This window comes from Hypanus sabinus, chromosome 6, assembly GCF_030144855.1.
Source record: "Hypanus sabinus isolate sHypSab1 chromosome 6, sHypSab1.hap1, whole genome shotgun sequence".
Classification (NCBI taxonomy): Eukaryota; Metazoa; Chordata; class Chondrichthyes; order Myliobatiformes; family Dasyatidae; genus Hypanus; species Hypanus sabinus.
Window position 1 is genome coordinate 61,322,907 of NC_082711.1, and position 14,924 is coordinate 61,337,830.

General features: G+C 40.2%; 1 protein-coding gene across 1 annotated transcript in view; it reads left to right on the forward strand.

Moving 5' to 3' along the window:
* Nucleotides 1-1,240, forward strand: part of LOC132395518 (sorcin-like) — a 47,748-nt gene extending 46,508 nt beyond the window's left edge. Inside the window, exon 8 of the mRNA XM_059972259.1 lies at nucleotides 872-1,240. Coding sequence (XP_059828242.1) covers nucleotides 872-898 — 27 coding nt within the window. The 3' untranslated portion in view covers nucleotides 899-1,240. The remainder of the gene's footprint in view (nucleotides 1-871) is intronic.
* The last annotated feature ends 13,684 nt before the right edge of the window (nucleotides 1,241-14,924 follow it).

Sequence of the window (14,924 nt, forward strand, 5' to 3'; positions counted from 1 at the left end):
TGTGTTAAATAGAGGTATCTGTTGCCTTAAAAAGAAACACAAGTCAAACAGAATAAGAAGCTGTGAGTTGTTTATTTCATTTTAAATAAAATCTCAGTTACCTTCTCTTATGGCTTAACAAGTTTTGTTCGTTTGGTTTCTTCACAGAAAAGATCAAGTTTTAATCCTATCTGTTGTACTATGTAATCACTTCTGTTGGGCTATTGGTATTGAAATTGACAGGTTTTCTGCTGCTGTTTACTAACTAGGAACCCTTCCTGGAGTTGTGTTTGAACTGGACTTTTATTCCCCCCAGATGCTCAATTAAGTGCCAACACATGGGTGTAGACAGTCATTTATATGAGATAAATGAATGCAGTGCAGAAAAGTCATGCCACCTAGGTCAAGCTCTCTTCTTGCTGCTGTCATCAGGAAGAAGGTCTAGGACCCTCAGAACTCTCACCACCAGGTTCAGGAACAGTACTATCCCTCAACCATCATGCCGTTGAACCAAAGGGGATAACTTGACTCGACTTCATCAGCCTCATCACTGAACTATTACCACAACCTATGGACTTACTTTCAAGGACTCTTCATCTCACATTCTCAAAATTCATTGCTTATTTATGTATTATATTTTTCTCTCTTGCATGTGCACAGTTTGTTGTCTTTGCACATTGGTTGTTTGCCTGCCCTGTCAGGTGTGGTCTTTCATCCATTATGGTTCTTGCATTTACTGAGTATGTCTGCTAGAAAACGAATCCCAGTGTTATATATGGTGACATGTATATACTTTGATAATATATTTACTTTGAAAGGAAGAGGGATATAATTATTGTTTTATGCCAAATATAAGATGAATGTTTAGTGAATGTCACATTTTGTTTTCCAGTTCATTATGTGCACCATGTGTATTTAACTGAAAAAAGGACTGCAAAGGAAACTAAGCTTCACAAAAGAACTGACCTCCACTTCTTGAGTGCCAGCCAAGCGGTCACAATGTTATGCAATGTTATACAAAATGTATAAAGAGAGAAGTGCATGAAAATAGATAATTATAGTATATTTGGCTAATTATATAATGCTGCACCAGGTAACTGCTGTGAGATTAGTTATAACATATTAATTATGGACACTGATTTTTTTTACTGAATTCTACCAAATAATGCTTGATTTGATATTATATAATATGCAAGCTTATAAAAGTATTAAAAATCTAGATTCCATTATGAATATAATCAAATTAAAATACTTGCACACACCTTTTGTTTTGTATGTGCTTTGTACTAGTTCAGGCAAGGAAACTGAAAGCATTTCAACAAGCAAACAACAATCAATTCTGCTTGGATCTGTATTCTTTGGAGTTCAGAAGAGTGAGAGGCGATTTCATGCAACAGCTTGACAGGGTAAATGTTGAGATGATTCCGAAGACATTGGTACAAGATCAGCGGGTTGTTAGTTGAAAACTTAGGAGTATAGAAATTTCTTCCTACAGACTGTGATCAATCTATGGAACTCAAGAGGCTGTGGATCATTGGAGGTATTTAAAGAGTAGAGACTTGCTGCAAGACCCTCAAAAGTGAGGGGCATGAGAAACTGGTAGAGCAGTTGAGAGCATTTTGTACTTGAAGGGCATGGTTCCATCCTTCTCATCCAGTTCTCTTTTGCTTATTGAGATAAAAAAATGCATGTCATTGTTTCAGTATCAGGATACTTTGTGTGGTCTTTACTCTACACATCTGAGATTGTTTAATGTCATTCCCAGTACACCAGTGTAAAGGAGAATGAAATAATTGTTACTCCAGGTGCAGTGCAGCACAAAAAAAAACGGTATGATAAAGAACACAGTAATAAAAAAACAATAAATATAAATACATGAGATAGTTTATATACATTGATTGCATGTCCATAAAGTTATGCTAGGGGTGTCCACATAAGGTGACTGACAGGAAATGATAAAGTAGTGGTCGTGTGGTGGGTTAGCGGATGGAGTTGTTGATCAACCTCACTGCTTGAGGGAAGTAATGGTTTTTGAGTCTGGTAGTCGTAGTGTGGAAAATACAAACCCCATTTCCAGAAAAGTTGGGATATTTTCCAAAATGCAATAAACACAAAAATCTGTGATACGTTAATTCACGTGAACCTTTATTTAACTGACAAAAGTACAAAGAAAATATTTTCAATAGCTTTACTGACCAACTTAATTGTATTTTGTAAATGTACACAAATTTAGAATTTGATGGCTGCAACACACTCAACAAAAGTTGGGACAGAGTTAAAATAAGATTGAAAAGTGCACAGAATCTTCAAGTAACACCGGTTTGGAAGACTCCACATTAAGCAGGCTAATTGTTAGCAGGTGAGGTATCATGACTGGGTATAAAAGTAGTGTCCATCAAAGGCTCAGTCTTTGCAAGCAAGGATGGGTTGTGGCTCACCCCTTTGTGCCAAAATTCACTGAGAGAATTGTTAGTCAGTTGAAAAGGAACATTTCTCAATGCAAGATTGCAGAGAATTTAGGTCTTTCAATATCCATAGTACATAATATTGTGAAAAGATTCAGAGAATTCAGAGACATCTCAGTGCGTAAAGGACAAGGTCAGAAACCACTGTTGAATGCGTGTGATGTTCGAGCCCTCAGCCGGCACTGCCTAAGAAACCACCAAGCTACTGTGACAATGATAGCCACCTGGGCTCGGGCGTACTTCGGAAAACCATTGTCACTTAATACAGTCCGTCGCTGCATCCAGAAATGCAACTTGAAACTGTATTATGCAAGGAGGAAGCCATACATCAACTCTATGCAGAAACGCCGGCTAGTTCTCTGGGCCTGAGTTCATCTCAGATGGACCGAAAGACTGTGGAACCGTGTGCTGTGGTCAGGTGAGTCCATATTTCAGCTAGTTTTCGGAAAAAATGGGCGTCGAGTTCTCCGTGCCAAAGATGAAAACAACCATACTGATTGTTATCAGTGAAAGGTGCAAAAGCCAGCATCTCTGATGGTATGGGGGTGCATCAGTGTCCACGGCATGGGTGAGTTGCATGTATGTGAAGGTACCATTGACTCTAAGGCGATTTTAGAGAGACATATGTTGTCATCAAGGCAACGTCTCTTCTCGGGACGTCCATGCTTATTTCAGCAGAACAATGCCAGACCACATTCTGCACGGGCTACAACAGCGTGGCTTAGTAGACACAGGGTGCGTGTGCTTGACTGGCCTGCTGCCAGTCCAGATCTATCTCCTATTGAAAATGTATGGTGCATCTTGAAAAGGAGAATCAGACAACGGAGACCACGGACTATTGAGCAGCTGAAGTCTTATATCAAGCAAGAATGGACAAAATTTCCAATTGCAAATCTACTATAATTAGTATCCTCAGTTCCAAAATGATTAAAAAGTGTTATTAAAAGGAAAGGTGATGTAACACAATGGTAAGCGTGCTTCTGTCCCAGCTTTTGTTGCTTGTGTTGCAGCCATCAAATTCTAAATTTGTGTATATTTACAAAATACAATTAAGTTACTCAGTAAAACTATTGAAAATCTTTTCTTTGTACTTTTGTCAGTTAAATATAGGTTCATGTGAATTAACGTATCACAGATTTTTGTTTTTATTGCATTTTGGAAAATATCCCAACTTTTCTGGAAATGGGGTTTGTATATATATTCTTGATGGCTGGAAGGCTGGTGTAGGTGATGCAGTTTTGACTAACTGTTGTAGAGGCTGGTGTAGGTGATGCAGTTTTGACTAACTGTTGTAGAGCCTTCCCGTCTGCTGCATTGCAGTCTATGCAGTGATGCAGCAAGTTAGGATGCTGTCTGTTAGGGTGATGTTTTGTGTCATCAGCGAACGTGACTATGTGATTACTGGAGTTTTTGGCTGTCCTGTCCTGCCAGAGTGTACCACAATGGGCTCAGCACACAGCCCTGGGGGCACCCATATTCAGGATGATCGGAGGGAGCAGTGGTTATGCATACTGCCTCTCTGAGGTCTGTTGAATGCCAAAATAAAATCCAGTAACAGCATTCGGACATGAGTGCCGTTTTAACAGTGTGTCAGGGCCAAGTGCATGACAGATACTATGCCATCTGTCATAGAGTTCTGTTGGTAAATATATTGGTGCATGTCCAATGTAGCAGGAATAGAGATTTTGATATGTCATTTACAACACTTTGTGATGGAGTGCCACTGAATGGTAGTCATTTAGTTCTAAAGGTGTAGAGTTAATCGGTACAGGGATGATGGTGGTTGATTTGAAGCATGTGGGATAGTAGCCTGGATAACTGAAGATCTGAAGATGTCAGTGTGCTGGTAGGCACACTCCATGCTGTAGCTTGAAGTGTGCTTGGCTCTGTAGTAGTGAGCTTGGATATGAGTCAGAATGTTGTGGATTGGGCCCCATCTCCAGGGCTGCAGCATATAATGGAGGCTGACGTCACAGTGAGCATTGCCTTACACATGAAATTTAAATCAAGGCATTAACAAAGAAGTTGGTATCATTGAAATAGAGCTATTATATTGGGGCAATACACGCTACACAAACTAGAATATATTGGTGATGCTGTCACAGCAATTAATTCACTCACTAAGCTAAGGTTCCAAGTTAAACTGAGCTGACACATCCGAGGAAAAGGGCTAAGGTGGATTTTCTTCATCTTGTAGACTAAGTGTACCACCCGGAAAGGAGAAAATAAATAAAAGTACTTAAATTTGTTTGCAAGTGGCAGCTGACTTTACAGATGGCTGTTTTTGCATCTATCCACGACTTTGAAGCACAGGTGACCTTTGTTAGACCTCATTGCCTAACAGTGTGCCAAAGAAAGAATCTGTGAAAGATGCTTATTTTTAAAAAAAATCTCTTCTGTGCCAGTTCTCCACAGCCCTCACTTCACTCACTTTTTTTTTAAAGATTCATCTTCCCTTACTGTAAATACTATCAATGATTTAATTTTCTCAACCCTCTGCTTCTCCTAATGGCCTGTTATTTCTTGATTATATTCCTAATGAATAAGTTTTAAGCTAACAGGCTATAGTTACCATGTTTTTGTCTCACTTATGGAGTCCCTTTGCAATTTTCCAGATGGCTGGTAACCCTATAGAAATTGGTACGTTTTGGAAAACCTTCAATCATTGGTTCTGCCATCTCTGTAGCTTTGTTCTCTAGAACCCTTGGAAATAGGCCATAGAATCCTGCTGACAGTCTGCTCTTAGTTCAATTACCTTCCCCCATCCCCTGTGGTAGGAATTGTGATCCATTCTTACATGTTATTGAAATTAGTCTGTCTGATTCTTTGGCATATTTGTTCTATACTGTGAAGACTGATGCAAAGCTTTGATTAACTTGGCTGCCATTTCCCTGTTTCCTGTTGGTAATTTCCAAGTCTCCCCCTCTCTAGTGGGGGGAGGTACTACCTTTCCCTTTTTTTAAATATATCTGTAGAATAAAGATGAACAACCTTCAGCTGTCCACTTAATCACTTATAAAATTAATATAGTGCTGTTCATTTTCTTAGATGTCTGATGTTGCTTTAGGTGGATGTAAAAACAATCCCAGAGGACAAATTTGAAAATAAAGACTAATCTCTTTATCCAAACTTCTATATATCCCATCAATCATCAGCATATGTAGAGTTAAACAATACTGAAAAAGGCCCTTTGACCCAACTGCTTCATTATGACTAAGATTCCGATCCAAGTTGGGCTAATTTGTTCTCTGAATTAGAGGTTCTTGACCCAGAGGTCCATGGCCCCCTGTAATAGAGTTGGTCCATCAAAGCAGGTGATATTGCTCTCCTGAGGATGGTGCAAGTTTCTTGGGGGCATTAAAGATGAAGCCGGATTGTAGGGTAGCACTCAGTAGCAAGAGGGCAGCTGAGGGATTATAGACTTAATTTAAGAAATGAATTCCTTATTTAAGCATTTGACCCTCATTGCCTTACAAATGATTACAATGATCACGTAACCACCACATCTCTTGTGAACCCATCCATCTCTTAAACCTTACTCAAATCGTATTATAATTGTGGAAAAGCAATGTGACATTTCTGTATTTGGCATTTGAGAAATCTGGACTGAAGATTCAGATCCTGGCCTGGCCCATGCATTACTACCGTTCACTACTGTTAGTAGTGTTAGTGTAAACCTCAGATTCGGCCAGCATACATTTAAACCACAGGTGATTACCAATCTTGGTTGGTAATCCATAACAAAAATGGCAGAAGCAGTCCAAATGAAAAAGAAGTGTCAAGCATTTGAAATATAGATTAATACCAGCACCAAGCAACCAACAGCAGCCAATGTGTCTATTCGGTGGAAGTTAGACAATAGGTGCAGAAGTAGACCATTCGGCCCTTTGAGCCTGCCACCCAGCTTAGCATCATCAGCAAATTTGCTGATGTTATTCTCAATGCCTTCATCTAAATCGTTGATGTAAATCGTAAACAGCTGTGGTCCCAATACCGAGCCCTGTGGCACACCACTAGTCACCACCTGCCATTCCGAGAAACACCCATTCACCGCTACCCTTTGCTTTCTATCTGCCAACCAGTTTTCTATCCATGTCAATGTCTTCCCCCCAATGCCACCAATCTCCTATGTGGGATCTTATCAAATGCCTTCTGAAGATCGAGGTACACTACATCCACTGGATCTCCCTCGTCTAACTTCCTGGTTACATCCTCGAAAAACTCCAACAGATTAGTCAAGCATGATTTACCCTTGGTAAATCCGATGTCAGGCTGACAGGTCGATAGTTCTCTGTTTTCTCCCTCCCTCCTTTCTTAAAAAGTGGGATAACATTAGCCATTCTCCAATCCTCAGGAACTGATCCTGAATCTAAGGAACATTGGAAAATGATTACCAATGCATCCGCAATTTCCAGGGCCACCTCCTTTAGTACCCTAGGATGCAGACCATCTAGACCTGGGGATTTGTCAGCCTTCAGTCCCATCAGTCTACTCATCACCGTTTCCCTCCTAATGTCAATCTGTTTCATTTCCTCTGTTACCCTATGTCCTTGGCCCATCCATACATCTGGGAGATTGCTTGTGTCTTCCTTAGTGAAGACAGATCTAAAATACTTATTAAATTCTTCTGCCATTTCTCTGTTTCCCATAACAATTTCACCCAATTCATTCTTCAAGGACCCAACATTGTTCCTAACTATCTTCTTTCTCTTCACATACCTAAAAAAGCTTTTGCTATCCTCCTTTATATTCCAGGCTAGCTTGCGTTCGTACCTCATTTTTTTCTCCCCTTATTGCCTTTTTAAGTTCTGTTGTTCCTTAAAAACTTCCCAATCATCTGTCCTCCCACTCACCTTAGCTCTGTCATACTTCCTTTTTTTTAATGCTATGCAATCTCTGACTTCCTTTGTCAACCACTGTGGCCCCTTTCCCCCCTTTGAATCCTTTCTTCTCTGGGGAATGAACTGATTTTGCACCTTGTGCATTATTCCCAAGAATACCTGCCATTGCCGTTCCACTGTCTTTTCTGCTAGGATATCCGTCCAGTCAACTTTGGCCAGCTCCTCCCTCATGGCTCCATAGTTTCCCCCGTTCAACTGCAACACTGACACCTCCGAGCTGCCCTTATCCTTCTCAAATTGCAGATAAAAACTTATCATATTATGATCACTACCTCCTAATTGCTCCTTTACTTCAAAATCGCTTATCAAATTCTGTTCATTACATAACACTAAATCCAGAATAGCCTTCTCCCTGGTCGGTTCTCGCACAAGCTGTTCCAAGAATGCATCCCGAAGGCACTCTACAAACTCCCTATCCTGGGATCCAGCACCAACCTGATTCTCCCAGTTCACCTGCATGTTGAAATCCCCCATAACTACTGCGACATTACCTTTGCCACATGCCAATGTTAACTCCCTATTCAACTTGCACCCAATATCCATGCTACTGTTTGGTGGCCTGTAGACAACACCCATTAGGGTCCTTTTGCCCTTACTGTTCCTCAGTTCTACCACACAGACTCTACTTCTCCTGATCCTATGTTCCCCCTTGCAAAGGACTGAATCTCATTCCTCACCAACAGGACCACCCCACCCCCTCTGCCCACAATTCTGTCCCTACGATAGCACGTATACCCTTGTACATTCATTTCCCAGGTCTGATCTCCCTGCAGCCATGTCTCCGTTATCCTAACAACATCATAGTTACACATTTGCACCTGAGCTTCAAGCTCATCCGCCTTATTTCTGACGCTTTGTGCATTCAGATATAGAATTTTTAGCCCATTTCTCCTCTCTCTGTTTGAATCGCTGCCTATTGTGCTTAACCCAGCTCCCTGAACTCCCATCAGGCTATACTCCCCTAGAATTTTGTTGTCCTTCCTAAATTTACTTATTCTTTCTGCACATTTAACTTCATGTTCTGTCAGACCATCCCTCTGTACATGTGTCCTCCTCATCACTTGTTCTGCCTCACCTTTCTCTACTACACACTTAATATTCCGGAACCGTGTAGTCCCCACCTGTCTTTTATTCTTCCTCTCGCTATCCTTTCTCACATTCTGGAACCCCCCCCCCCAAGAAGCACTAGCAAACTTCCCTGCAAGAATGTTAGTACCGCTCCAGTTCTGGTGTAAGCCGTCCCTTTGGAACAGATCCCACCTTCCCTGGAACAAAGCCCAATTATCTAAAAACCTGAAGCCCTCCCTCTTGCACCATCCTCTCAGCCACGTATTAATCTGTATAACCTTTCTGTTACTTGCCTCACTCACTCGCAAAGTTCTTTTTTAATGAGAACACATTACTTGAACATTTGAAGAGAATACACTCTGATAAAGCAAACAAGAACTTGATGTATTGTCAGTCATTTTGTGAAAACTTTCAGAAATGTAGAACACTTCAAATCCTGTTTGCCAGCATTTCACAACATGCTTCATACAACATTTTGTTCTTACTGTTAAATCTGGGAAGCCCCATAGAAATGGAGAACTGATTCTGCCAGCAATAAGGGAGATTCAGGGTACGGTTTTGCATAAGTCACAAATAGGTATGTGGGATACAAAGTCCAGTTCATTGGGGTTTTTTTGGTGGGACCGATAGCGTGGGAGCTGCGTGGCCTCAGTTGTAGCAAGGACTAGGCCTCCTGCCGCAGTATCTGTTTGCAGCTGTCAGGGAGGGAGGAGTTGGAGTTAGTGCCTGTGAGTGGTGTGGTGTGGTGTCCATGCTGGTGTCAGTGCTGCTCTCCAGTGTTCGCTCAGTGGAAGACAAGCTGGATTGCATTCATCTGCAGACTGCTGTGGGCTTGCTTTTCGCAACAACGTTCATGGACTCAGGGACTTGGGCTATATTTTCTGTGTGACTATATGTTTACTGCTATCTTAAATGTACACACAAGCATAACCAGCTTCTTTGACTATCTTTACTTAAAGACTCTCCCAATTCTTGTACCTCTATTCCTCCTAGTATTCTGCTTTATATCCTATTCAACTGGTGACAAAGCCATCTAGTCCTCATCTGGACCAATTTTTCGTGTACATATCCCCTTATGGTTCCATTATCTCTACCTGGCTTCATCTATCATCCACCTACCTGTTTCCCAATTCAACTCCGCCTCCTGCTTCCCTGCCCATCATCCTTCACATTGGTCCAACTTCTTACCTTTCACCTTTTGGCTCCAGCATTACCTCTCCCTCTCTCCTCTTCATACTGATCATCACTCCTCTCCACTTTTGACCCTGATGCATCAGCAACATCTTTCCTCCCACTGATGCTGCTCGACCTCAGAGTTCTTCCAGTAGATTAATTTGTTGTTGCTCCAAGTTCTAGCATCTGCAAGTTTTTGTGTCTCCACCTGCCTATTTCTATTCATGTGTCCTTCGGAAATTACTTTTTTTAAAACACAAAAAGTACTGAAAACACTCAGCAGGTTGGCAGTATTTGTGAGGGGACAAATAGTTAAGTTCTTACATTAATAATCTTTCATCAGAACAATCCGATTAAAAAAAAATTCTATATTTGTTGAGTGTCTTAATTTTACTACACTCAACTACTTCTACCTAAGCCACTGGAAATAGTGATGGACACACTCAACAGGTAATGTATTTTCAGTGGAAAGAGAACAGTTAATGTTTCATGTAGAAGATGCTTCCTCAGAACTGGAAAAAAGAATTAGTTTTGAGTTGCTGAGAAGGTGGGGGTGACGTGGTGCAGCATATATTTGAATTGAAGAGGCAAAATGTTACATGGTTAACTTCTGTAGAACAGGGAGTGCTTGGTAGGGACAGAAGAACGGACCAGGTCATTGTCACTTTGCAATGTTGATAGTTTGGGGATTGGTGGGAATGAGGATAGAATCAAATGGGAATGATGTAAGATTATTGCAATTGGGTGCTAACCAACTTCCATCAGCTGGGTGTACCCAAGGACTTGTTTCCAAGCCTTATGATTCTGTGGTGATGGAATCTTGTTGGAGCTGGCAGAAATTGTGAAGGATGATCCATTGAATACAACAGCTGATGGGTTGGAAGGCAGGGAGCAGAGAACTCTGATCTTATTCTCTCCAGATAAAGTTAGGGTAAGGCTATAGCCACAGGAAAGAAACAAGATGCAGTGAAAAGTACTGTATACTATAATGAAGCAAAGTCACAGGTCAAAAAGAAGGCATCTCAAAGGCCGCATTGTTAGCAATGCCAGGACTGTTGTTATATGGTGGAACTGTAGGGAATTCCAGGAATGAAGTCCCACATAGTGATTGGTGGTTTGCCACAGGGGTCTGTGTTGGGACCGATTCTTTTTATGTTGTATGTTGGAATTGATTGCTTTGTTGCAAAGTTCATTGCAGATAGTTTTGAGGAAGTAGAAAGGCCACAGAAGGACTTGGATTAGGAAAATGGGCAAAGTGGCTGATGGAATACTATGTTGGGAAGTCTAGAGTCATGCACTTTGGTGGAAGAAATGAAAGGATTGACTCTTTTTTAAATAAAGAGAAAATATAAAAACTGAGGTGCAAAGGGACTTGGGAGTCCTTGGCAAGGATTCCCTAAAGGTTCATTTGCAAGTTGAATCTGTGCTGTGGAAGGCAAATACGATGTTAGAAGCATCCATTTCAAGAAAACTAGAATATAAAAGCAAGGATGTGATTTTGAGACTTGCAAAGAACTGGTGAGGCCTCACTTGGAGTATTGTGAGCAGTTTTGGGCCCCTTATCATAGAAAGGATGTGTTGAAACTGGAGAGTTCAAAGGAGGTTAACAAAAATGATTCCAGGATTGAACAGCTTGTCACATGAATAGTGTTTGATAACCCTGGGCCTGTATTCATTAGAATTCAGAAGAATGGGGAGGGAAGGGTGACCTCATTGAGACCTATGAATGATGAAAGGCCTGCAGAGGATGCTTCCTGTGGTGGGAGAGTCTAAGAAGACACAGCCTCAGAATAGAAGGGTGTCCTTTTAGAGTAGACGTGAGGAATTTCTTTGGCCAGAGTGGTGAATTTGTGGAATTCATTGCCACAGGCTGCCGTGGAGGCCTGATTTTATACATTTAAGGCAGAGGTTGATAGGTTCTTGATTGGACATGAAGGGATACAGGTGGAAGGCCAGGAGATTGAGACTGAGATGAAAAATTAATCAGCCATGATGAAATGGCAGAGCAGACTTGATGGGCCATATAGCTTAATTCTGCTCCTATATCTTGTGATCTATAATGACAAAGGGACAGTTGTTTTGAATTGGTGATGAGTGCTGACAGTGATGTTGATTTATTACTTTTTTTTTTGGTTAGCTGAAAGACAAAGTTGGTAGTGTTTCATCTTCAAAGAGGTTATTTTAGTTTCCATGGGTTTATTTTTCTAGTGTCAAGTATAAGCAATCCATTTGAAAAGTGTCCCAGGAGTCCATCACAAGCTTTGACCCCATACTGATAAGCATAAGTCACCCATAAGATGATGGATTCTTACTAATGATGACTGTATGTATGTGCTGTTTGTAGGCCATCTGGTTTTGACTGCTTGCAATCTGAATTAACTGTCGTAAAATGCCCCGTGTTCCTGCGTGATAGCAGAATCTCAAGGTGACTAGAGATGCAATTACTAGCAGGGAGTTTTAACATGTATCTCAAATGTAGTTCATCATGCAGGTATTGAGTTTATAATTTACAGGTCATCAATGGGGTCGATTAAACAACAAGAAAAACATACTTATCAGCCCTTTTTGAACACCAGCTGTGAGTTTTGAAGCTCAATTATTATAACTGTTCAGAAATGTAGTTTTAGAAAGCAAATATTAATCTAAAACCAAAGCATAAAACTACAACCATTTGATCAATTGAAATCTGGAAAGATTTCATTAGTTGTGCTCATTCACATAACAATGAGTGGAGATTCACCCACCCCAACCTTTCTCATTCAACCAACCCTTGTTCTAGCAGTTAGTATTGACCTGCCCTTCCCAACTCTTCCTGGTGGAAATGACCACAAGTCTGTGTAAAGGGTCAGAGGGTGTGGAGTAAGTGCCATCACTAAATGCAATTAGTTCCACCTCTATAAAATTGCTAGAACTGGTGAGATGACACAAGCTTATTGAAAAATCATGGATCAAACCAAAATAATTAAGCAGGTATGTATAATCCTTTTAGAAATCTTGCAATAGCAGACAAAAAGGTAACTCATTTTTACACAAAATAGCAAGATATACTGTAGGTCAGACAGCATTTTAATATTTCAGCCTGATTGCTCTATGATTCAAAGAAATTGGTATTATATATTGTTAGAAAATGGGAGACAGGCTGAGATAGCCAATTACTGGAAATCATTGACTTCATTGTTGAGCCTTGGGAATTCCAATGTGCTATTCGTCAAATTAACATTGAGCTTTGGTGATGGAGTGTAGGCGTGACAGCTCAAAATTCCAGTATCTGCAGTACTTTGACTGTGCACAGTATGTTAGTTGTTGAGCAATTAATGAGCAGCAGGTCACAGCCCAATATAAAGCAGGCATACCCTGCACCATACAAATACTTGTGTAGGTGACAATAAACTCAATTTTGACTTTGAAATTTGGTGCAGTCTTTGCCTACCTGTCCACTGCATTTAAAGATTGGATGGGGAAAAGGAGCATCTGGCAACGTATGTTACTTAAGCTGTTTATGTAAGACAACATGAGGCTGGATAGGTGGAGGATAGAGCAAGCATTGATTTAATGAGAAATACTACAATAAACAATTGATTTCAATGCCACTATTTTTCTGATAGGTATCATTAAATTGTATTGTAATGGTCATACAATACTGAATGTTTGAACTTACCTAGAATTTTCATCCACACATTAATCTTTGAAACTCACTAGTGGCTAAACACAGCACCAATGATATACTTAAGTTCGCTGACGATACTTGTTGGCCGAATCAAAAGTGGTGACAACTCAGCACATAGGAGGGAAATTGGAAAATCTAGCTGAGTGATACCACAACAACAACCTCTCACTCAATGTCAGCCAGACCAAGGAGCTGATTATTGACTTCAAGAGGAGGAAACCAGAGGTCCATGAGCCAGTTCTCATTGGATGATCAAAGGTTGAGAGGATCAGTAACTTTAAATTGTTTGGTGCTATTACTTCAGAGGCTCTGTCCTGAGTCCGGCATGGTAGTGCCATTATGAAGAAAGCACAGCAGTGCCTATACTTTCTTAGAAGTTTGCAAAGATTCAGTACTTTGACAAACTTCTATAGATGTGTGTTGGAGACTATATTGACTGGTTGCATCAAAGCCATGAATGGAAAAGCTTACAAAAAGTAGTGGATGCAGACCAGTCCATCATGGGTAATGCCCTCCCCACCAACGAACAGATCTTTTTGAAGCACTGGCACAGGAAAGCAGCATCTATCAGCAAAACCCACTACCCAAGCTATGCTCTCTTCTTGTACTGCCATCAGAAAGGTGGTACAGGAGCCTCAGGACCCACACCATCAGGTTCAGGAACAGTTATTACTGCTCAACCATCCTTGAACCAGAGAGGATAAATTCACTTGCCCCCTCACTCTTTCAAGGACTCTTCATCTCATGTTTTCAATACTTATTGTTTGTTTTTTCTCTCTTTCGTATTTGCACAGGTTGTCATCTTTTGCACATTTTTATTTTTACCTGCCCAGTTGGGTATGGTTTTTCCTGATTCCATTGAGTTTCCTGTATTTACTGTGAATGCCACAAGTAAATGAATATCAGGATTGTATATGGTAAACGTACTTTGATAATTAATTTGTAGTTGGATGAATTTGTATGACTGATGTATAGATGTTTATATCTTTTACAATGTTGAATTTTCACATCAATTTTAAGTCTACTTGTTTTCTACAAAATAGTAATATTGTGGAGTCCTTTAATTGATCATTATATCTCAATTTTCTGTGAAGCTATTAAATCTTGTGTTTTGTAGAGGTGTGTGTAAATTATTACCAGTGTGCAGAAAAATTTTTACTCCAAGTTATTTGAATTACAAGAATGTGTGTGCATTTTTTCCGAATTGTATTTAAATAATTACACAACTTACTGTATTAACCAGATAAAGAAAGAATCTAAAGCTTGGTCAACCTTAACGTTCTAATAGAACTAACATGTGACTATTAAATCACAAGCTTCTCTGATGTAATAGTCATAAAGTTCAATTAATAGAATTCTGCTGTAAGCATTCTATGTTCCAGATCTGATTTAACAGCTACATTTCCAGCAACAGAAATGAAATATTCAGAGAAAATCCATAAAATGAATCCTTGGGAAGCAAGCAAGCTGCACGTGACCACTAATCAGAAAAATTTCATGAGGTCTTGAAGCATTTATGAAGAAAACTGGACAAAAGGAAAATTCTCTTGAGTCATTCCTATTCACAAACTAGGAGATTTCTTCATAAACAAGTTAAGATGGGTCTCTTACCAGTTTTACTAAAGAAAGCACACGGTGCATTTGTTTTATCAACACTGGTGATACACAGAG